Below are 25,223 nucleotides of genomic sequence, written 5' to 3' on the forward strand. Positions count from 1 at the left end.
CGAGTCATTTTACGATTCGTTTCAGTAATAATACTCGTACTTTTTGGTTACTCATCCACCTGTGAGTAAGTCTACAAGTGACAAAAGTAAATACAATCATGTTTACATTGCTTTTTCTCAAGTAATAATATGTGGAAGTAACTTGAGTACGTCTATTAGTAGTAGTATTAGTCGTGGCGGTTGCAGTAGCTGTTGGGATGGAGTCGTAACAGTTCAATTTGTTTGTATTTACTTGTATGTAGAATATAGTCGCAGTTGAAGTTGCTGGAGGTGCACAGTCTTGGTACGGCCCGTTCACCGGAAGAATCTCTTGTTTCTGGAGAAGGGGGTGACAAAGGTGACAGGGATTTGGGTTGGGGGGGTTTCGTATCGCTGAGGCTGTGAGAGGATACAGGCTTAAGCACTTCAACGTTTGCATCACCGGGCGACATGATGTAGCACTATTGATATGATTGTAAAATGTTTCCATATGAAAAGGCGGGCTTGTTCTCCAGAGACTCAGCCTGGGACCGCCTCGGGAAATTACACTGGACAATTAATTACAACTATTTAAGCACTGCTCCAAAAGTCAGCTTGTATTACTGTGCGCGTAATGTAAAAATGCCTTCTTTTTTTTCTCCGTATTACACCAATGAGGTACATCATTATGACCACCGGCAAGTAATTAACACGTTTTCAATACAGAGAACAATTACACACAATATATTGAGGCTAATATCGGTGCCAGGGTCAGTCATATAAAATAAATAAATATAAAGTGGATGAATAAATCACACATTTTTTGTATCTATATTTTGTCTGAGCGGCCCCCGTTTTCCAGACTTTTAACACTTTGGTCCCGATGTCGGCGAGCGGCTCGTCGAAAACGGCAAGACAAATTCGGTGTAATCCTTCATTCGTCCAGACATTTTAGCTCGGAAAAAAATCCTCGCTCCTCAGCCCAGCAACTTCAGATTGAAATCAATTCCCGTGTCGATTTCGAAAAACGGTGTCCAGGTCACTGCCTTTTAAAACCGTAAAAATGTATTTATTTGTCTATGGGAGTTTTTATTTATAGGAGATCTTCTAAGTGTTTTTCAGACTTCCTATAAGTGATCTGTTCTTCTGTATCTACCTCTGTATCTTCCTGCGTTGCACCAATGAAATTTCCCCATGTGGGACAATAAAGGATTAGCTTATCTTAAAACCTGCGCCAGTGAGTGCACGTAAACTGCTAAAACTGGTTCGCACATTACAATCTGTTGCCTACTAACGACAGGCATATGGTCATAATGTTTTGCCCTAACAGCGAAAGCTATGAAATCATGTTGTATATTAGACGTACAATGCCAAAAAAGCCACTATTGTACAGTTGCATCGCTGCTTCTTTCCCGCTGTGGCTTTCCCTCCCTTCGTTGGTTCGAGGTTACTCCGAACGACAACCATGTGCTGCAATTGACCACTTGGCACTTAACGCGTCCTCATATGGGTTTAATATCGCCCCGCTTTTTCATTTATTCTCCTCTGACAGAGTAATGGCCGTCTTCGGAGAGTTTCCTGCCCACCGTGGTTCACCCCAAAGTGTCTGAACAATGCGCCCGGGCCGTGTGCACTGGGATCGGGCCGGAGCTGGAGAGCACGCCCGCTGTGGTCTGCGGTTAGCCCGTCACCACCGCCCATCATCTCCTCCGCCGCCGCTGCTGAGGCTGAGGCTACGGGGCTGTTTCCCTCCTTCGGTCTCGGGGCTCGTTACGGTCGAATTAAAACGCAATGTGTATAAAATGTAGGTTTAGCAGATGAAAAGGTGTTTTTTCCCGTGGTTTTGTGACTGAAGTGCAGGTTGTATTTCTTAAGTAGGTCAAATTTAAAAAGGTGAAAATGCATGACAGACTTCCTGGAATGTTGTTTCATGTATTAACAATAAAATGTCTGTAAATGATCATTACAATCACAATTATCATTCTGTAATTTATTGGACTTGGCATAGACGAAAATATCACACTAGTTTAACTTAAAAATGTTTGAAAGAATACTTGAAATAGCAAAGAACGGCTAATGTAAAACTTTCTTGGTGACAGAAATATACAGTATTAATATAATCTATTAAAATATGGGATGAGATGAATGGGTTTTCAGATGAAAAACAAAGAATTAAAATATTTTCAAGTGAAGTTGCTCTATGTTATGTCCGAGTACAAGTTTAAAGACTCAAAGATTTCAATTTAAACCACGCTGGCGCTGGGGTGTAGAAGAAGAAGTCAATAGAGAGTGTGAATGATCCAGAAACACGGGACGCTGGAGCATTAATTAAAAGACCGACGACTCTGCTACTCCGCTCTGCACCAGGAGGCGACATAATGAGACACGCGAGCTATCCTGACCTTCTCTTTTCCCTTGACCATTTACAACCTATCTTCTTTTAGCTTTAAATCACTCTACAGACAGACTCCTCGAAACACGCCTGCGACGAGAAAAACGCCGACGAAAACTGAGGAAAAACTAAATCAGAGCGCTGAGATTTGCGGTCAGAATTCCCCCCCGGTTGTTGCCGCGGCGCCTGGAACACCGTGTGCTTGACGAGACTTCCCCAGACCGAACGTCCTGCGTCTCCTATGTGCGCGTTACAGGTGTGAGAGACTACTCCCGATTCAAAAAAAGGCCCAGGTTCAAAAGTGCTCGAACGTTTATGTGAGCGGAGAGGGCCTGCGGCTATCTCTGTCATGGTATGTCTTTTAACGGGGTTGAGCAGGTTCACGAGTGCGGGAACCAGATGCAGTTTTACGCGCGGCGGGGAAGGGGCGCTCGAGCACACGCTAAGCAGGACACGCTAAGCAGGACGCAGTACATTCGAAAAAGGGAGCTGATATGAGGCTTTTGGCGACACATGAAGAGCCCACGGTGGTTACTGTTCCAGTCTACGTACGTTTAAGCACTTTTAAGCGGATAATAAGCACTTAAGCTGGAGGCGAAGGTGAGGTTTGTGAGTTTGAGTGTTCAAGACAATAGGAGCAATGTTATGTCGCAAAAGAAGGTAAGGAATTCTGTCCGAAAGTCTTCAGAGTGAAGACGTTTCGACGCTCATCCTTGAAGTGTGCAAGATGGGTAGTTACATTAAAGCTTAAGACAGAATTCAACCTTTTTATACATATATATTTGTTTAAAATGGACCCTACCTGGACGACTGAGGATTACACAGACAACAAAAATGTAGTAGATATTGTTATTCAGTATAAAGTTCGCCCATCACAACAGATCTTACCGTTAATGTATGAAAATAGCAAATTAAATATATTTGTTTTGACTGAAGTCTAAGTAACGGTTTAGAATAGATCTGTTTAATTTGTTCTGAATAATTCTTGATAAAATAACCAACAGATACATATTTTTTCTCTCTAAAAAGATCATATTTGGGATTATAAACAAATATATTCCATTACAACGCTCCTGATCTCGTACAACGCCTCTATTTGCATGCGACTTAAGAAACTCATCTGCAGATTTGCTTTGCCAAACCACAGAACTTTCAAGCGTACTCGCACGGAACAAACCCAACACGAGGAGAACGGAACGTCAAAGATAAAACGGTGAAATCACCTCCGTCCCGGTCGTGCCAGTTGGCCCGGCTGCTGGCAGGTGAACTCGGCGAGGAGTAGAAGTCTGGACCGGTCGGGCTGGTGTCCATGTTCTCGTCCATGTTCACCGTTTTGGGCCTTTTGCTGAAGAACAACAAAGTGCAATAGAAGACATTTGATTACTTGTTGTGTTTTACTGTCCCTGTCACTCCTCAAATGAGACAAAGTTAAGTTCTTTATTCTAAATAGTTCAAATGGTGTATAATTTATTCACCATCGCTGTAGCATTTAGACTGAAACTTGTTTGACTGTTGGAGAATCTGGGACGGTCCGGTAGCTCAAAAATATTGGACTGAAGTTCACAATGCAACGCAGACTTTTCTGTTGTTACCTTCCCTCTCAATTTCAGAACTGTCTATTTGGCCCACAGAACTCCTGACAAGGACACGATAAATGGATACTTATGGAATATACTTTTGGCTGCAGGAAAAAAGTTAGAAATTACAAGGAAGTGGATGACACAAACCTCACCGATGATCAAGGACTGGACCAAAATATGAATAAACAGTGGATAAATGGAAAAAATGATATTCGGATAAAATTTGGAAATGGACAAATTTGAAATTGGACTTATTGTACATTAAAATGTATTCATCATTATTTATTTTTCTATTATCATCATCATTATCGTTATCATTATCATTATTTTATTTGTATTTATTTATTTATTTATTATTTTATTTTATATATTATTTTATTTTTATTTGTCTAGCTCTCTGGTCCTGTTTTGTGTCTTTATTGTAAATCTATTTTAAAAATGAAAAAAAAAAGAGGAAAGAACTCTTTGAAATTTTGAACTTTGAAATATAATCGCACAAATTACAAACTGTGGCTGCGCACGATCCTAATTACATTACAATTACTGCTCCAATCAATTACAAAACAATGCCTAATATAAAGTGGTTCTGAAAGACTAATCAAGACAAAACATTACCAACAATCGTTTAAGTGTTTCCATCCCCTGCAGGTCAACTTTGAAAACGCATAAGCAATTGTTTCCAATTATGCTCCAAAATAATATGATTTTTCATCTCTCTCTCTCTCTCTGTAAAATCGCAGCGCCCTACACCAACATGACACTACCAACCCGCACATTAGCAACAACAGCAACAAACACGACGACGCTCGACCGGGTCACGCGGCTTTGCCCTCATTCTAATTCTGCTCGATTTCCGCTCGTTTTTTTTTACGCTTTCGGAGGTTGCGCTGACCTGCCGGGCGGTGACGAGAGCGAGCGGTGCAGCCCCACGCTGGAGTTCAGGTCGTGGTAGTACGGTTGGCTCGGCATGTCGGCCATGGAGAAGTTTACCGCCGCGCCGTGGGTGATGGGCACTGCGGAGGACACATAAAAAGACACAAGTTTAATCACCGTAAGAGATGTAAGTGACACGTCAGCGATATGAGAGCGAGCGAGGGGATGAGCAATTAACTGTAAGGCAAAGCTTGACGGACTCTTATTGACGCTTTGAGTTTAGGGGTTTCAAATCAAGCGCTCCCAATTCACAGGTTAACTGCCCCCGACCGGCGAGCCGTGTCCGCAGATTAACAAGTCGCTGAAGCCCGGAGAGCTATAGGGAGCCGCGGGCGACAAAAAGTTTTTTACCTGAGAGTGCATTTGCTGTCTTTTATTATCTCGAGTGCACAACAAATCCAATTGTGTAAGTGAGTGGCCCCTAAAGTTCGCTGTAATCAATATTGTTAGCAGCAAAGCAAGAAAAGCCAGACAGATAAAATCCATGAATCTCCTTGAAGGCTCCTTTAGTGAGATTAAAAACAGACCAGGGTGGTGCACAAAGTTGTCCAGACGGCTAAAAATGCAGTGTAATGTCAAAAAAAAAAGTGCTGAGTTGTTGTTCTGTTTTGTTTAAAGAATTAAGGGGAAAGTTATTGCTCTTGCAGCCGGTCACGTCGATGTTTGAATACCGGGAACACACAGACCTCGACTCCATGAAAACTTTAACATTAAAGGGCCCCCTACAGGTCGGACGACTCGCTGAACTAAAATACAGTTAAGACATAATATATTTAGGATTTTGCTAAAACATCATAAAATGTTATCACAGAATAGCATTTTTAGGTTTATAATTTGACTTCCTGTTTGTAATCGATGACATCACGCTAGGAAATTACCCAGCAAACACTGGGGAAAAACTGATCTAATGTCAATTTTTTTTATTTTTATTTGAGCAATAAAATTATATGAGGTACTTTATTTATTTATTTTAATTTTTTGTGCAATTCATGTATAAACTTTGACTGGAATTAGTGTCTCTAGTGTGATGTCACTTCCTGACACCTGCTCGATTGGTGTAAAACTATTACTAATATGTGCAACACGTAAAAATACACAAAATAAAGTCAAAATTAGAAAACGTCATTTAAACCTGTTACCCACCTGTCCGCCGGCGAACATTTTCTATATCTCAAATATTCTCTTACATCATCACTTTTATTTCCGTGGTCAATACCAGCAAGCCATACATCATTTTAAAGCTTATTTTCTCAACAAAACGAATATGTCATTGATTTACATTGAATAATATGACCCAAGAAGCAATTGCCAATAGTTTGTGAGAAAGTCTCAACTTTTACAAACGCATGTCCTACCTGTTTGCTGTTTATGACGGACGAAACGGCTTTAATTCTGTACATCCCTGTACTCAGTCTGTCCGTAAGGAATCATTGAAAAACAATATCCACTTGTATTTTTCCTGAAGTTATCCGATTTCGAGATATTGTCAAGTAAACAAACTTTTCTTCGTTTCTCGCCGGACGAGAATGCGCTTGTTCGGCTAATTTCTCCGTCCATAACAAATTACCTGTTTGACCTATAAAATAATGTTGGATATCCTTCTTTTCCTCAGACTGTTACCTACAGAATGAGATCATCTACGATTTTTTCTGTCCACGGGTTTGTTTGCTACAGCCTCCGCAAAAAAAAAATGCGTAGCTTGCGACGCACATGGATTAGTCTGTTTACATCTAAATAGCGCCGCGTGCGAATGACGTAGCTGAGATTGATTGACATATTATTCTAGCCAATGAGAATAGCTTTAGAAAGAGGGGCGGGACAAAGGGCTTATTGACACAGAATCTTCTGTATTCTCGTGCGTAAGGCTCCAGGAAGGCTGTAAAGAGCCAGATTTCTCGGCAGGATTTTGCGCATAACGTTTTCTGATTTTATTAGCCTTTTGGACGTGCATTTTGTTAGATATATGTATTATTATACCAATACAAAAATAAAATAAAAATATTATAATTTTTTTTTTTTTTTTTTAACCTCTATATGGGAAATTCATGGGTAAACTCATATTTACACATTTTCACATACTTTTTTTTTAGCAGTTATAATTGCTATTAGTGGCCTACAAAACATCAAAATGTATGTTTTATGATCATAGAGGAGCTAAAATTGTAATAAAACAGTTTGGCACAGTTGGCACATATTTGGATCACCTGTTCCGAATATACTTTTTGATACAAAAAGGTCAACAGCACCAAAATGCCTGTTCCTAGAGATCTGAAACTTTACACAGTTGTTGTCAACAAGATAAACATCATGTACAGTGAACAGCATATGCACACAATGAAGTATGTCATGCTCAGGACCATTACAAATTGACAATATTCAGGCGAGACTAAAAAAGGATGTTTTGTTTATGTTTGGGCTTCTGTAGTGTAAGTTCTGAAGCCCTGACAGTGTTCATGTGCACATCTGCAGAAACTAGAAGGCCTAAGCTTTCTAATGATGCATCACACTTGCATGTGGAACATAAGATCCTCTTTTAATAAGCAATGCCATTTGGGTATGTCCAACCATTGTGCACAGGGCGAAAATAGGTGGATGGTAACAGGTTAAGTATAATTCAATTTGTAAAATAAAAGTTTGTTCATTGTGAGCTTATATAAATAGATAAATAAATAGATAAATGGGGAATCTGGCAAGAAATCTATAGAAACAATAGACCAGGCTTGTTGACAGGTTTGTTTTTTGATGGACAATATCGACAAAAATAAAAATATATAAATATATAAAAATAAAAATATAATATAAAAATAATATATTTATTTTTTAGTCTCCCAATGATGATATATTTTGGCAATCCATCAGAAATGTGATAAACATGCCTATGAATGTCTGGGCTGAGGTTCAAGAAAGTAAATGGAAAGTAAAACTAACCACAAAGTTCTGAAATAGCTTTACATCCGTGTTTAATCTGCCTTTTACACAGCCACCAATATTTTTTTCAATACACCTCACACCTCTAAGGAATTATTTTTTGTATTTTTGGTTTGCTGCATCATTATTTTCTTAAGCCTGAACTTAAATCACCGCGTCGCACTCGTCGCTTTCGCACTCCCGTCTTCCCTCCTGATTTACGGCTGAAATGAAGGTGTTATTTTCCCCATTGCGGTCCAGGTCGGGGATATTGTTTCAAACTCAAAGCCAGTTCGCTCTCTTCTCTCCGTCCCGCCCTCTCTCGCGCTCTCTTATTCACTCTCTCTTTCCGCTTGGACTCGATGAGAGCGTAGAGTGTGTGGCCTCGTCTGTTGTGGTCTGAGGTTCACCACTGGCACGATCCGCGGGCCGAAAGCCTCGTCTGCAAAACCCTGGCGAACCCCACTCCGGGCCCTTGGCAGCGCCCCCTACCCGCCGAACGACCCGCCACAACGCGTCGCTTGTGGAGGAATGTAAACTGGCTCAAAGCAACCATTGTTATTCTTTCATTCATGTCTGAGGACGGCCCCCAAATATCATTCACGCTGATGTTTTTTTTCTACTTTGGCTAGACACAACTTTTATGATGCCACTTGGCCACGGCGCTGGGTTTTGACTCGTACACAGTGACGCTCCAAAAAGGCTGCTTAAGTGGATGGCACAAGTCCTTGTTGTGTTTACGTAAAACAAATTGAGCGCAATTACTTGATCAAATCCACGGCGTTCTACGAGTGCGTTTTTGAAAGGAAACGTGTTCTAAAATAGGCTTGTCGGATTCTCGTGGAAACACAATTAGGCTCGTGTTTAAAAAAGTATTTGTGTGGGACTGGGACTGACATTGTGATGGACATTAAACAAATGACATTCAGACTTAAATTGAACAAATGTGATCGACTATGGGCCAAGTGGAACTTTGGGTGAAGTTTATTTGTGATATATATATTTATACACATTTTTTTCCTTGATTTCGCTCTCTGGTCTGTGTTTTACTCTTGAATCTTTTATAAATTGAAAACATTAAAAAAAAATAATAATAATATTAATAATGATAGTTGAAGTAATGAAGTTATAATAGTAGTAGTAGTATTAGTATTAGTAGTAGTAGTAGTGGTAGTAGTAGTAGTAGCAGTTTGGTCATATCTGTGTAACATTAACCACAAAAGTGCAGAAAATGTATGTCAATTCATGCTAATATTATTTTAACCAAACTACTATTTTTTTATGTGCATTTTTCATAGCGGTTTGAACATAATTTGACTAAACGCACTTCTAATCCCGCGTATCTCCAAAACAACAATTGCCCTTTGACGAATTATATCTCCCTAAGTGCTTTATCTATTTCAAAGAAACAGTACTCATATTTACTGCATGCAAAGGTTCATTGTATACAGCCAAGACATCCTACGAGCGCATCGTGATATAACCCAATACCCATTCTGATACTTTAAATATAGCATATCGCATCACTATTTTCTTGCCAATACGCTGCCCTTTTGAAATTCTGCTGCTATTATGTCAACAGCTCCTCTGCCCCTTTGCTCCACTCTGTGTTGACATAATACTTTTAAACATGCGAGCGCCTCTCTCTGCTGCTGCATTAATGAGCGGCCCGGTCCAAACGCTGGTCAGCCTTGAACCCTGAGCGTGTGCATGCCTTTGATGGGACTTCAAAGAGCGTCTCGCCCGCACGGAGAGTCAAAGAGGAGCGAGAAGGAGGCCGAGCGGCTCACATGTCTGTCCGGGGAGTGACCAGGCTACTGACTGACAACTCCGGAGCACCCGGCGACCTTTTTCGAATTCCCGAGCTCCGGAAACTTCAGTCGGCTTTGGCGCGCCGGGCCTGGACACGGGAGACCCTCGCGCCAGCGCCATCTGCTTAGGGGGCAAAGCTAAACGCTAAACAAAAACAAGGCCGTTTCAAAGGGGTTTGGAGAGGATGGAGGGTGGATGTTAATGTCTTTTGTACAAAGCTAAGAGATCAGATGAGACGTGCGTTGACTTGAAACATCACATGAAAAATAAGCTCCTTTATTCGTCTCGTAATAAGGAAATTCCAGTGTAAATGTAAATGTATCTTAGCGTCTCTGGTTCACTAACATAACAAGGACGATATTAACATTTTGCAACGACATTACTACTACTACAGTTCAATAAAAGTACTTTCTACATCATAAAACATCTTAGAAATGCAAAATATTTAACTCTAAAAGTGGTTGTTGGTGTTTGCTTCTTAATGCAGTGACGCAAGTGAAAAAATCTTTGAAATCTTCTTCATGTACATCAACAATAGTACTCTGAATGAGCCCTTTGTGTATCTAAGTCTTATACAATGCAATCATGGGCGAAGTCATCGCAGGTAAAAGACGCTCGAGGCGGGTTCGAGCAGAACGACTTTAAAACGGCCTCAGATGCGACTGCGTGTCTAAACAGGGAGCTCGCCGCGCGGCACAGGTGTTACAGCGAACGCCAGAACCCGTCAAACCAGATATTCTACAGTACAATCGGGCCGTCAGGGTTTCAGTTAATCCCGCGAGCTTCTTGGAAACTGTATGTTGAGAGTAAATAGTCTCTGTTGTTTAGTTTGATGCAACCCGGAGGAGTCGTTCGAGGACGTGACCCCGAACCCACGGCTGGCGCAACGATCGATGTTAAAAGTTAAAAGGGTTTGGCTTACTTCTAGACACTCGCACCAGCTCGGAAACACTGAAGACGCCGGATTTGATGAAGCTATCCTCCAAGTACACTGCAAAGAATAAGAGAAAACGGTTACACATGGGCCAGAAAAATCAGCTGCGAGAAAAAATGACTAGTGGTGAATAAAAAAAAAAAAGAAAAGTAAAGTGTTAAAGTGTGAATCGTTGACAAAGAAGGAGAATCCTGTAGAAAGTGACTGTGCTTCTAAATGTTGACATGTTTTAATCTCTTTTTTTGTAATTTAACGCAAATGATGAAATGTTTTTATGATGTTTGCTCTGCAGTCCACTTAAGTCACAAGAGAAAAAGAGATTTAGATCTTAAATAATAATAATAGATTTAAATAAAATTAATGAATAAATCAAAAATATATATATAAAATTCAAATCAATTCACTCAAAATTTAATTTCCATTTTTGTATTGTTTTTTTTTAAATCATTTTTAGACAGCCGGCTAAAACAATCAATGAAAATGTCGCAAAAACAGGACAATACGCCTTTGTCTACTACTGTCAAAACACAGAATCAAACTCTAATCAGCTTCAGTCTTCACGGTACGAAGTAGACGAGATTATAAGGCCTCTTCGTCTTATTTAAACACTTTTACCAGCGTAAGAATGTATAGTACGCAGTGTAATCAAAAGCCGTTCGTCAGCTAAAACTCTCAGACAAGTTCCTGACACCCAAATGACTCTTGCTCTTTGATGCCATGCCAATGCCACAGAAAGCCTGCCAAAAAAGATCAGCGGCTCGATTGGCACCTACAAAAGTCAGTCTCCCGCCTCCAGTGCGCTAGCTCGGCTCCAGCTAAGGGGGGACCGTGCCCGCTCCCGAGGTCTTACACGTTGGCTTGCTAGCATGTTTTCCTTGGCACTAGATTCCGCCTAACCTGCTCTTGAGGTAGAAAAGTAATTATGGCGCTCTCTCAAAACTATTTTCATTCCTGTATTGTGACGACACGGCGTGGGTCAGTCGGGGGAACAACGGGGCTGTCGGAGAGTGGGACGGTTCGCTGGATCACACCCCGATGATGTGCTGAAGGCTACGGGCAGAATGCATCGGTTTACAGGGAGTGGTGAGGCAAAAAGACGGCACGTTTACACAGGTAGCGCAAATACTTTCGGAGATATTTAAATATTGACACTTCATATATCGTTGAAAATAAGCTTTGTTGAGATTCCAATACTCTTTGAATATTATTATTATTAAATTTTTTTTTAAAGTAAAACATTTTGTAATAAGTAACTTGTTCAATATGAATCAACCCAGACAGAAATTAATTGTGATCACATTATATTGTATTAAATTATATTATTAAAATCTGAATTTGTTTTATTTTGTTTTTGAGATGGTAAATTTCTTCTAAATACAATTATTATTTATCATATTGTAATCAGTAATTTTCTAACGTTATAATATCACATTTTGCATTGTGTTTGTACATAAAGTTCTATATTTGCATATAGGGGTATGCAAATGGTTATGTCGCCACTTGCACGTCACTTAATTATCATATTATTTCCATTCTAATAAATATTTTCATGCACGACATTTAAACAAATTTCAAACGTACTTTTGCTTTTCATTTGCTTCTCTTTTCATATTGACATACTTCAGCTGCACCGTCTATAGGTAAGCGAGTTCGTGCTACACATGACTCGCCAGCGCTGCCCGGTATGCTTGCTATGCACATGGCTGCCACTGTTTTTGAACAATGGGGTGCTGACAGCAGAGATGATGAGTGACACTACGTACCTGGAAGAGGGTTCTTGCCTGGCTCATTGTTACTTGGGCTTCCTGACTGCTGCGAGTCTGCAAACACACGCGGGACAGGAGATAAGACCAGGGTTTGGACTGCACAGCACGAGGAAAAGTAGGCCAAAGTAACAGAACACAGTCTACAGGCACGGAGCAAGGCTTGGGAAGGTCCGGGACGGGGCGTTTATTCCAGTCATTTTGGGGGATAGTTTGAGTTGAGTCGATTTTGAACTCATTTTTGTTGTTGATTAAAGGCTCTAGTTTGTGCCGTTAACAAATAATGATAATCAAATGTCATCTATCTGCATTTTTATTGTTTTATATTTGCTAATGCCATGATCTTCCCATATTTATTTTATTAGATCTATACTAAACAATGAACCCAAGTCAATTGAACAGTTACTTGATTGTTTTGACGGTAATATTCCGTTTGTTTGCTCACACTTTGGCGTATCGCAGCACTTTTCATCTTTAATTAAACATCTTGCTTGATGCCTTCACGTTATTCTTATCTGTTTACACACCATTATCGTGAATGGAAGGGTAAACTTTGCAAAAGGCGTAGCGCTGTCTGACACGGGATAGGAAAAGGTTTTTACTGGCCTCGTGATGTGTACAGTATATTTGTCATTTCTGCTGCGGGAGGAGTGTCCGGGACGGGGGGGGGGCAAAGAGAAATGTGTTCGGTCCTGCTGTGCAAGGTATGAGCGCTGAGCAAAAAAAAACACTGAAGAGAGGACAGGAGGGGCGGGAACGACAAGGAAACATGAGTGGAATTCTTTCCACTGACTTTGGTCCACGAGGGCTTAGTATGAGGCGGCCGGCACTGACATGTGCTGCACCTCACTGGGGAGGCAAATCTGACGACCCCCTGGAGGAAATGTTAATCAAAATGTATCCAAACAGGACTGTATATTAAAAAAAAAGAAGCATTCAAGGGGGTATAGACTTTTACCAAGGCACTGGTTCAATCTCACAGTGATATATAGTGCCTAAAAATAAAGATTTTCTAATTCAAGGCGTTGAATTGCTCTTTTAAAAGCCTTAAAATAAAGGAAAGTCCATTAAAGCCTCCTCATACACAACACTTTTACTTTACTTTTACTTGAACACATTTACTTCAAGATGAAATGGTTTAATTGGTAAATAATCCAACTTAAAAACAATAAAACAAAGTGTTATTTTAGCACGTCAAGCCAGTCTTACGTACGTATCTACGTAATCCTATGCACACACTTGACTGTAAATCAAGTCATGGTTGTTTTGGAGGAAAATCTTTTTAACCAAAACAATTCAAGGAGCTTGAGTGTAGTGGACCTCAGGATTGATTGAAACCAGTCCGAGCCACACACATGCCCCAATGAGAACCAGCAGTCCGATTATCATCTCCGCCTTAAAACACAGACAAGAGGCAAAAGACAGTGAACTCAGATACCCCCAACTCACAACAACTGCCTTTTCGGCCCTGACTTGTGTTACGACGGTTGGATGGAGGAGGAGAAAAAAAAAAGGGGGAGTCAGAGAAGTGAAAAGAAAAAATTGTTGAAAGATTTATCCTTTTCTTTTTCCCTTGCTGTGTCTCTGTTGCTTGTTCCCCCGCTCCTAAATTTGACTATTAAACAGCGCTGCAAAAACAGAATGTTCTTGGCCGCAGCTCAACGATGACAAAGTAGGGAGGGAGCAGGACCATACGTTAAGAAAAGAAGAAAAAAAACGTCTTTTTTTGTAAGTTTAGCCCTGAAACGAAGATATATGCAAGCGTTATAATATATGTCGGCTCTGTTTCCGGATAGCATAAAAACATAGCTCAAGTTTTAGTAGGCTGCCGCAGAAAAAAAGATTGAAAATTATTTATGTGTGTCTTTTCATTTGTATAGCCTCAGCAAAACAGTTCCCACTGCTTTGCTTGCAGTAAGGAGCAAGCCTCTGTACACACACACATTAGGGTTGTAAAGCGGCTTTTGTGGGCAGGCAGAGTTTTGTGTGGACTTGGCACAGTACATGTCTATAAAGTGATTGCGGGGAGCTCGGGCGGCCTTGTCTCTCTGTCTTCCCCCCGCCCCCCCATGCCACTTTCAGAGTCATCCATCAGTCTAGTTACAACTGCCAACTCCACGCCCGCCGCAAAGACACAGAGCCGCAGAGAAAGGAGAGAGCGAGGAGGGGTGAGGAAGAGGAAGGTGAATGTAGCGAAAAGAAGAGGGCTACAGTATACAAGGAGGCGGGTGAGGGGTGAGTGGCTTTAAGTCCGATCAGAGTTTGTGTTTTTGTTTTGCGTATTTTCCCCGACTTCAAGGGCTGAACAGGCAACCATGACAAAAAGAGCAGATGGTCGTGGCAATTAGAGATCCCAGGCAGCATCCTCCAGCATGAGGCCCCGCTGTAGCACCAGGAGAGACCACCTGGACGACTCAAGGTGGATCCGGCATATGGCACATCTGCCAGGCTGCGTCTGAACGCTGTACACCTCCCCTATTGCATTACATTTTACCTCTGACCCAGGAAGGGCAGCACCGGTGCCACCACCTCCGGGAAAATACAGTATGCGCTAAAACTGGGGATTTAATGTTGGGCAGACATAGTGTAACTTTACAGTAAGATTCTAATAAATTAGAGGAATTAGTTTGCAAATCAACAGGTCTTTAGATATTGTATGTTTTACATTGAAATGTATATTCTAATAGAAAAAAAGGGGACAGTGTGTTGAAGAATAGGACCTACAGGGCTTGAGACCTCGGCCTGTGCCTGAAAGGTGTTCTGTGCAGAAGCCGGGCCAATCCGATAGTGTTCAAATAAACACTGGAGTAACCTGTAAATAAACAGTTGTGGTGGAGGAGGTCGGCTTTGCCCTGGGAGTTTGGCAGGGCTGGAGGAGTCTGACACACACACGCCACACGTACACCATGGCCCTTTCCAAAAACAACATTTCTTGGCACCCTCTATCCCTGCCACTTGTTTAAATAAACAAACCGTTTCATGAAGGAAGCGCGTATGAATCAGATTATCTACTGTTACTCAGCAAAAGGGAAAAAACAGCAGTGGTGGCTGGTGGCTATTGGATGTATCCATGAGTTCTTACACCTTCTTGTCCGGCGGGATACTTATCATACCACTGTAACCATTAGGGCAATTAGGGGTAATGGCAACAGAAATCTGGCTCTGCAAGAAAGTTCCTCAGTTCTTGTGAGGTTTCTCCACGCCCATGTGTGCTACCCGCCTGGATTTTATAATCACTGAAACACTCGCTCCCTCCACCAACCCACCTTCTCATTTTTGGCATGACACCCGCTCTGGTCCCACTAAATAGTGGAATACACATGCACAAAACAGTGTGGCTCAAATTAGCCTCAGTTTAGGATACTATGGTTCTTTACGCTGATGCACGGCCTTATCTCACAAACACATACAAGACACACACAAGTATCCCCACAAAATAAGAGTGCGCACGCGCACCACGCACAGCTTGCAGATGCATACCGCTGTCGACATTTCAGGAGGAGAAGCCTGTCTGGCAGCCATTTTATGCCGAGCGGGGTTCTGTGCACATGTATAGCACTCTGGCTGCCAGAGGCATGGGTCCTGAGCCAAGACGCATTTCAGCAGCCTGGGGAGGCAGGAGGGAGGGAGGACTCCAGGAGAAACAGGAACAGGGAGAGGGGCAGAAATATCGACCTGATTACAGCACAGCTCTGATGCGTAATGTTTCGACAATACAGCTGCTCCTGAGTAAATATTTGATGTGGCCAAGCAGACTTTCTGCCCAGTGTCCTCCTCCACTGTGCGGCCACGGGAGCCTCATGGAGACCAAAACTAAGAGTGTTTGTTTGGGGGCCATGACAGTGTGTGCTGATGGTGTCCTCTCCTGCTCCTGGATTCTATCATTGGTGGTTTGCAGATGACCTCACAGCGCTCAGGCTTCCTTCCAGAACCTATTCTACAAATCTCTTTCTTTTTCTGTTCTCTATCTGTTGATCTTCGTCCTTCTGCCTGACACACAATCCTGACTCCATTGTACCTTCTCATGTGTGCATATCTGTTATTGGGTATCTGTGACAATATCACCTTATACAGTTAAAACTATATCTTTTAGGCCTCCGTGATTCCCATATGTCTCCATTGACTCCGCTGCTGCACCTCTCCATCTGCGATCTCCTTTTTGCCGCCTTTTTAGCCGGCCTCTCTCTCCTGTCCTATCTCTTTGTGTCTCTATCTCTCCCTCCCTCCCGCTTTGTTGTCTAAACAAAGTGGCCTTTATCAGGATGAGCCGCAACCCAAACAAGCCAAACAAAAGATATGGGCGAGGAAATGTGCCCGCAGACGAGGGGAGGATCTTTCTGTGCCAACCATTGTGTGCCAGCTTGCCAACTGCCGATGCCCCCCGCCGCCTGCCCCTGCTGCCGCCCCTCCCCACAAGCAAAGACACCACATTTTGGCATGGAAGCCCCCCGGCCGAATTGTGTGCGATATCCCGCTAAAGGTTGGCTTGGACCGCATGACACAGATATGAATGGTAAGGGTCAGCAGGAGACGGGGGGTGGGCATCTTGGGCTGGCATCGGTAAATGATGAGAGCGGGACAGTCTGAGTGGACCGCGATCTTATGCCATCGACAGGACGAATAAGCAAAACATTAAAGTACCTAGGTCAGAATTTCATACCTATAAACCTAGAGGTAAAAGTAAAATTTGTGTCAAAGAAAGTAACTGCTACTATTGATACTAACTGCTTCTAATATTCTACTCGTACTTTGCAATTATTAGTTTTTCTGCATTCTTACTACTACAACAACTACAACAACTACGGCGCTACCTTTAAATTATACTGTACCATAATAGTCTACCTTTTAGTCCTTTTGGTAAAAGTATCAGTACGCATGCAGATACTAATTGATACTACAACTAATATCCAAGCAAGATACTCATTTGCTCATAAGTATTGCTACAAAAAATTTATAAATATGACAAAAATTGACCTTTGCTCAATAGTTTTGAATAGTTTATGATTACAACTAAGATAGTTTTGTGTATTAAATAAATAAATCACTATCTATTATCAAAAAATAAAATGATAATATAATAATGAAATAAAAAAATCACTTTTCATTGTTAAAAAATGTTTAGTAGTAAAAAGAGTACTGAGTCGAGTAATATATAAGATTTCAGTTTTCCCTCAACTTAGAGTCATCTTGAGATAATCCATTTTCAATTTGATCAGTTTGATCTAATCTTGAAAAAATGTAGTTCATTAAACGGCAAGAGTAAAAGTATCCAGTTACTGCCCAACTCTGCCTCACATCCCGCCTGTGGAACTCCCCCGATGCTGTCCATTTCCCGGGTGACATTGTAATGATTATCTCATAATTGGGACAAGGCGAGTATTTCTTATTGGCTTGGAGGAGCACCTGGTAATCCGGATAGCCTTCCCTATCAGATGTCGGGCCGGCGACGGGGGGAATGCAGGTACACAGTGAGGATGAGTTACACGGGCGCGCACGAAAACGCACGCACGAGCACAACGAACACTATCGCACAAGGGAAAAAAAATGGAAAAAAAGAAGGGGCAAAAGGCCAAGAGAAAGTGAGAGGGCCAAAGTTGAAACGTCTGAAAGAACAATGGCGTTTTGGTTGGTTTTGTGAAAGACAGACACCGCAGACGTAGTCGGGACGAGGAGGAGGGAACACACGCGCACTGTAAGGTATTGTTCTGGTCTGGGCTCAGGTCCCACTGCAGCCAGAAGTCACAAACACAACAAATAATACAATAAAAACAGTATCCTGCTCGCCTACAATGTGTGGTGCAAAAGAATAATGAAAGTAGTGTTTACTTTCGACTTGTAGTACACGTGGTAATACTTTGTAGTAACTAATCCCTTGCCCTGACTGTAGCCCCTGTGTAGTGACGAGCTGTCGAGTACTAGACATGTCCAGTTCATTCAGTTTATTGCAAAATGTGATTATTCAAGTCACAATATAATCTTAAAATAACCATTAGAATCTAAAACAAGTCATTTCGATTCAGTTTGTGCTTTGACGCGTTCGTTTTACTTTATCGTTCGGAAGTTTCACGATGTTCCTTCCAGCAGTAATACTACAATCTGATATCATGACAGAATATAAAGTGTACCCATCCAAAGAGTCAAAGTTAAAGCTTGTCAAATGGAGATTTCATAAGGAAAATAAACTTAGCATTGCGTAAAAAATATAAAGACGTGATTGTAACGGCAATTAGTTGTGACGAGGCGAGCGTGAAATGTACACAGAAGGTCTATTTGTAGTATATTCCAAAAACATAAAGCGCTGGACGACTAAGTAAAGGAAAAACGTGTGATTTCATAATACAAATAGTTTCGGACTTGGCATCAATCCAGAGTCACCAAAAAGTTAAACAAAAACTTTTGCTTTAGAACCGATCCAACCGAGCTCTTCCCAGCATGCCCCACAACAAACTAACGGGTGCAAGTCCAGTCCCCGTGGATCCTCGCAGGCGGGACACGCACACGCACACGCACAGACAAACATGGGCACGGACCCAGCGCCCCGCCGAGCGCTGATCTGTGCTGTACATGTGCGGCCGAGACGTGGGCCCGAGCGGCAGACAAGCCGCGCGACACACACCGCGACACAGCGCCTCATCTGTCCCGTGAAAGCTGAGCGTGCTAGCCCCCCTACTTAAAGCTCCCTCCCCCCTCCCCGGACACCAGCGCTGCTCCAGTTTGTCCCGTTCTCACACTTTCTCAGCGGGACTGGAATAAAGGCTGTTCTGTAAATGTTGTCTTTGATTAGTTGGATATTAGCTGTTGCAATGACACGACAACAAGTCAAAAAGCTAGCAATATCGCGTAAAGCTATCAGCATCGCATATAGCTAGCAGCGTCGCGTATAGCTAGCAGCATTGCGTATAGTGCGGCTAAATCGAGGATGTTCATTAGAAGACAAAACGAAGAAAAACACACCAACAAAATCAGCGGCCAACCAAGTTTGAGCTATTTCGGCTGATTACCGTATTTTCCGGACAATAAGTCGCATCTTTTTTCATGGTTTTGGCCGGGGTGCGACTTATATTTATACTTACACTTCGGAGCGACTTATATGTGATATTATTTGTTATTTTCACACTTGCAACCGCATTTCATACTCCAGTGTGACTTTTTTCTTCTCTATTATGCATTTTTTGGCTGGTGCGACTTATACTCCGGTGCGACTTATAGTCCAGAAAATACGGTATTCACATAATTTACTATGCAAACGATTGAAATTATCTTTAGGAAGCTAAGTCTGTTCACTGGATCTGGGCAAAACATGGTCGTCCAATAAGGAAGTGTGGTTAGTGGACAGTTTTTTATACACATTTCCCCCCGACAATTAATGAAAAAGAAATACGTGGATAAAAAGCCGGCCCGTTTGAATGGGAGAAAGCGCTGAAACGCTAACATTGTTTACAGTCATAAAAGCAGCGTGGATTAGCTGATTTGGTGAAAGTGCGGTCTCATCATTCACGAGTTTAATCAGCGTCAAGTCTCGTCTGTGAGAAAAAGCGAGTTTGCATCTGCGCTGAAACAATGGCCTCCCCCCTGCATCAATGGCCGGCATCTTTTGGGTATGCACCAAACAAACAATTAGCTTTGTTTTGGCGTAATTGACTGGCAGGACCGGGTGGCATTCACATTCGCCCGCTGTTGCCACCCTGCCATTCGGAGGGCCTGGAGAAGAAAGGGAAGGTTCATACCAGGGTGGAAGGTTGGCCACATCTCTGGTTTGAAGACACTGCGGGTTTTTTTTGGGGTCTTTTTTTTTTTTTTTCTCACAGTGGCAAACTTCCAAGCAGGTTTTTTTTTTAAGTAGCCGAGGCAAGAGCGGCTGCAGTGAGGACGAGACTATAGATTTAATTATGCATGCGTGTTTTCTCATTCATTGTAGTGGTGGGAAGGGGAAAGAGAGGCGAAGGGTGTATGGTGGGAGGGGATTTTGGGGAGGGGGGCCAATGACATTCCGTTGTTGTATTCCTCCCACACACAAATACACACACACACACACACAAGGAGCAGTCTGGGAGCGAGCCGCTATAGGCTAATGAGGTGACACTCACCGTCTGGAGACTAGCCAAAACAGTCCATTAACTCCTAGCCAGTAGTTAAGAGGAGAAGAAGGAGAAAGGTGGCGGCGGTGGAGCGGAGGGAGGGGCCAGACAGGTTTGTGGGCGGAGCTTGTTAGAGTGGCCCGCAGAGTTTCGAGTCTTTCAGGATGTGAGGGTGGGGGGTATTTTCTGCAGTTTTGTAGTTGTGAATGAATCAGCGGGGGGCTCGTACAGAGGAGCGGGGGCCCCGTCCACACGAGCGCGATTATACTTTGTGCGGCCCGCTCTTGAGGAACAGTCAGAGTGTGTGCGTGAAGTGGCGGCGGCGGCGGGTGAGCGCACGCAGCAACAAGAGGGGACAGAGGAGATAGATCCGAAACCCCCCAGCCAGGCAGACAGACCTTTGACAGAGCAGCACTGTGATTCGCCCCTTTCATCTTCACAACCCCCCCGTCCACTCGGATAATTATGAGACAAATGCGGCGGACCCCCGCTGCTTGAGTGGCAATGGGCATGGGAGGGCCGGCAACACAGAGGAGGGTTCAGACCTGCACGTCTCGACTGGTCCGCGGAGAGAGGGAGCGCGGGGAGGGGAGGGAACGAGAGATGCCGGGGCGTTCAGGGCTCTGGGAAATTCCCCGCTCTCCCCAGAGATGAGAGTTGGCCAACAGATCATAGTTCAGGGATAGCTCGGTGGCGATACTCCCGAGCTTAACTGCTTTTAGCCTCCGACTTCCTTTGAACCCCCGTCACACAAGCGCTCTGTGTTCCGCGGCGGTATTGTTGCGAAAATCAAACGCACCTTTTCGGAAAATTATCTAACAAACTTTTGCTTTGCAGCTTGCATAGTTCGCGGAGTTCACGAAATGTTGAATTATGTGCTTGGGTTCTGGTTGGGGCTGATAAGGAAGCAGACTTACAAATTCAGTGTTACCTACATGTTTATCTCGCACAGAGCATGCCAATACCCCAAGAGCCCGTGGCCCTGAGCAAAACGCATAAACTCAATCGCATTTGCCTTCAAACTCGGGAAAATCTATTTGGAAATGACTGATATTTAAAACGTGCTATTGATCCAGTAAAAGAAAGTTTCAGAAGTTACTTTATGATGTTGAGAAAAGGGGTCGTAATGAATAATATTATTTGATAAATTAACTTTTTGATTACACAGTGGCTTTTTATCACTTTAACATTTAACAAAATGCAACTTCTCTACTTAACTTTTGCTTTTACAATATGTAGTTGGATCGGTTTAAGAATGAATAAATAATAATTAGGAAAACATGAAAGATGTTGCATATTTTCAAATGTTTGATCATATCAATACTAAAAAAGGAATTGATTAAGATGTACTTGAGTCGTATGACATTAATTGAAATTTTTTCTTGTAAATCATTTTGAACAATCAATCTCTTCAGTCTATGTGTTTTTATTACAATTCTTGCTACTCTATATTTCTAAATCATGCGGTTAATGGATAATCAAAATTGTTCTGGTCAGTGAAAGGACTATTTAAAAAAAAAAACAGTGATTGTGACCATTTTACAAGCTAAAATAAACAGTTTTATCTGTCTGTTTACACACATTAACATCACGTGTTCTGTTTCATTAATACTAAAAGCATGGTATTATATTAGACAAAAGAAATGAAGGATTTGTCTGTTGTTTGGTCATGGTGTCAATAAGTATGAATAGTTGTTCAATCGCAACGCTTCTAACAATAATTGCAACACTGAATTTTGACAATGTACTGCACCCCTATTATCCCTTTTGTCAACTATGCTTTTGCAAGTCACACCAATTCCGGCTGCGGCCTGGGCTCTGCCAGTGATGTGTCAGTGATTGTCAGCACTTGTGGCGGCAGCGTCAGGCCACAGCCAAGAGGGGATCCTGCTGGCAAGCGCCTAAGACCAGACCACGCAGCAAACGCCGGGCGTCTGACTGGGTGCTGCCTCCACAGGGCAAAATGGCTCCTCTCCAGCTGGAGCGAGAGGCCACCCATCGCCCGTGAGCCAAGCGAGCACCCACACACACACCTAAAAAAAAAAACACTGCGGAAAAAGGGAATTATTCGATCGTAGAATGCCACCGCATCCAAGGACTCAGATGTTGGACCGAAACAGACAAAAGTCCACAGTCATTCTAAGATTTCCCTGGCACAGAGAAAGAGAGAGAGCGCGAGAGCTACTGGAATGGGACATAGGGTTTGGAGAAGGAGGGAGGGAAATGAACCACAGAGTTTAATGTGTCATTACAAGCATAAAAACAGACTACTGACATTGCCAACAGATGTGGAGCCAGTTTATTTTTACCATTACAGCTCCAGTAGGGAACGGAGCGGCAGGTGCAAAATGAGAGGTTACTGCGGCGTCATCATTTCGCCTGATCTGTTGCGCTCACTTGCATCATGTTGAGCCTCAATTTGGGTCATTGCTGTGTGTATTTTTACGTGTAAACAAGGCCTTTTAGCATGACTAGAAACAGTAAATGTGGGTGTGTGTTTATTTGATCCAGTTGCTTTTGCGTTGCAGGTAACAGTGAGTAATATCACCTTAGAACACTGTATCAGGAGGATGAAATATTAGCAGCTATTGCATTATTTTATACTATTTTTTCTATTTTTCTATATATTCTTTGACTTCAGACTCAAAAAAGGACATGAAAAAAAAAAACAGCAGCCTTTTTCAATGATTTCATTTTAAATACTGTTTGTCAGATAGATGAGCTTGGTGTTATTGAGATATATTTAGTCGTTTGTGCTATTGATCATTACATTAGCCAATATTGCGACATCAATATTTTTGCAATATACTGCGCAGCCCTACTCACGAAGATTCTTTTGGGCTACTCCACCCAGAACAGTTCTTTAAGGTGTTGGACAATCTTTAAGAACCTCGAGCCCGTGAAATCTCTTCACTGCCCTCTAAACAGCGCCGTAAAGTAACTCAGGTGAGACAGTGTTTTGTTCCCGGGGAAGTTGCTTGGGGGGGACTGGTTGGCGGTTAAAAGCCCAATGCCTTGCCACGTGGCCAGTAAAAACCCGTGCCCCTGTTAATGAGGCTGCAGACGGGACCCACTCAAAGCTGGAGCCAATCAAAGCATCCGGGGCAGTCTGAAATGCGGGGTAAATGGGTTTAACTGTTTTTTTTGCGAGTTGCGTTATTTTGACTGCAGCCTCTACACCTTAAAAGATATTAAACGTTGTATTTATATACGTGCATTTTGGTAAAGTGATAAGGAATCTGAGCCAAACTGCATATATTGTGACTAAACCAGCAATATCTCTAAATGATGACAGTACTCAACCAGAACTAAAGCATAGAGCAAAATATGATCGCATTACTCACCACAGCGGCCCTGTAAATTAGCGATATACTATTGTACAGATGTGTGTATGGCGACTGTGCCTCTCCTGGCGCGAGTCCAGCTCTCAAAAGCCTTAACAAAAGAAGCTAGTCGGTCACTTGTATAAAATGCCAAATAAGGATGCTGTATTGATGCAGGGTTTTCATATTCCTCATGCAGAGTAGTGTATTAAAAAAACTAACAGGATCATAAAAGTGATTCTCACATAACTCAAGAGGGAGTGACAACGGCTGTGCCCACCGCAAGGTCAGAGAGTTGGCACTGCTCCAGCTGTAGCTCCTCTTTTCCTCAAGGGCCCTCTGCGGCGTCTGGAGATAGGGGCTCTAACATCAGCGGAGGTGTGCCATCTATTCGCCGCCGTGGCCCCGCGCGCTCCGATCCAACATAAACATACAGTGCTTAATACAGTCAACGGTGCGTCGCCCACCACAACAAAGCAGTGTGTAATCGCCGACGAAATATCTCTTAGAAGAAATCAGAATGTGAAGCTAATCTAGGTTTAACTGCCGTTCCCATCGCCGTTCCGCAAGCAGAGGGTTTAAAGACAGGACTTAAGGAGGAAGAGAGGGAAAGAGATAGAGATGTCTAAATACGGACTAACCAGGACAATATCAGGACTGAACCACGACTGTAGCCGGGACAAAACAGGGTGGATTTAAATTGGTTTGGTCTTGGTTTAACACATCTGAACATGAGAGATTAAACTTGGCTCGTGCCAGAAGATCCAGACTAGAAGATGGCCCGATCAGGAGAGAATCAGGATAAACAAAATCCAACCGTAAAACCGTCATGAATCAGGTTTAAACAAGAACTAAACCAGGAAACAAACTTGTAGACCTGAACTGAACAGGTCTAAGCAGGCCCAATCCAGATCTAACCCACCTATACCTTTCCAACATTATATGAGATCAGCAGTTATCCAAGTTTAACTGGCTTTCCCATCGCCTTAACACAAACATTAGGGTTAGGGTTTACAAAGCTCTACTTTAATGCGTATTCACAGCCAAAGAAAGAGAAAGAGAGAGGTCTGTTGCACATTCCTGGCAAAAACACAGGGAGCAAATCTGTTCTGTGCTCCTCAGGCCTGCTGGGGCAGCCCCCTCTGCCACTGCAGCAATAACAACATGTGGTTTGGCTGCGCAGCGCCAGTTTACAGTGGGAAGACGAGAAGCGCTAAATTAATTTCAGACTCTGTTGTGTGATCCACCATAAACAATGTGGGAGCAAAACTTTGTCATTCAGAACAAGGCCGTGGCGTGGTCACCACAATGGAAAGTTACAAGTTTTGACACATGTTTAAATGTGTGTGTAGTGCAAGATGCTCCATGTGGTTATCCTTAGCTAAAGTTTAATATCGGGGTGAGATGTTGAAGAAAAACAAGCGTAAACTTTCACAGCAATGAAAAAAAACTGTGTTAAATCCCTACATTTTTCACATGCAATTTGGCACATTTCTGATGGATTACAAAAATGCCATTGAGTATCGTTATCTGCATGAAATAT

At 42.5% G+C, this 25,223-nt stretch overlaps 1 protein-coding gene across 11 annotated transcripts in view; it reads right to left on the reverse strand.

Annotated features, from left to right (window-relative positions):
• Nucleotides 1–25,223, reverse strand: part of LOC140371727 (nuclear factor 1 B-type-like) — an 80,617-nt gene that overhangs the window by 25,983 nt on the left and 29,411 nt on the right. For 6 of the 11 annotated variants that reach the window (XM_072458926.1, XM_072458925.1, XM_072458932.1 and 3 more), the window contains 5 exons: nucleotides 12,280–12,336; nucleotides 10,505–10,573; nucleotides 4,823–4,943; nucleotides 3,574–3,695; nucleotides 233–316 (listed from right to left, as the gene is read on the reverse strand). In XM_072458926.1, coding sequence (XP_072315027.1) covers nucleotides 233–316; nucleotides 3,574–3,695; nucleotides 4,823–4,943; nucleotides 10,505–10,573; nucleotides 12,280–12,336 — 453 coding nt within the window. The remainder of the gene's footprint in view (nucleotides 1–232; nucleotides 317–3,573; nucleotides 3,696–4,822; nucleotides 4,944–10,504; nucleotides 10,574–12,279; nucleotides 12,337–25,223) is intronic. The other 5 variants (XM_072458929.1, XM_072458927.1, XM_072458930.1 and 2 more) reach the window with 2 other exon arrangements.

The sequence above is a fragment of the Eucyclogobius newberryi genome, unplaced genomic scaffold (assembly GCF_026437365.1).
Source record: "Eucyclogobius newberryi isolate DKJ021-1_F unplaced genomic scaffold, fEucNew1.0.hap1 SCAF_22, whole genome shotgun sequence".
NCBI lineage: Eukaryota > Metazoa > Chordata > Actinopteri > Gobiiformes > Gobiidae > Eucyclogobius > Eucyclogobius newberryi.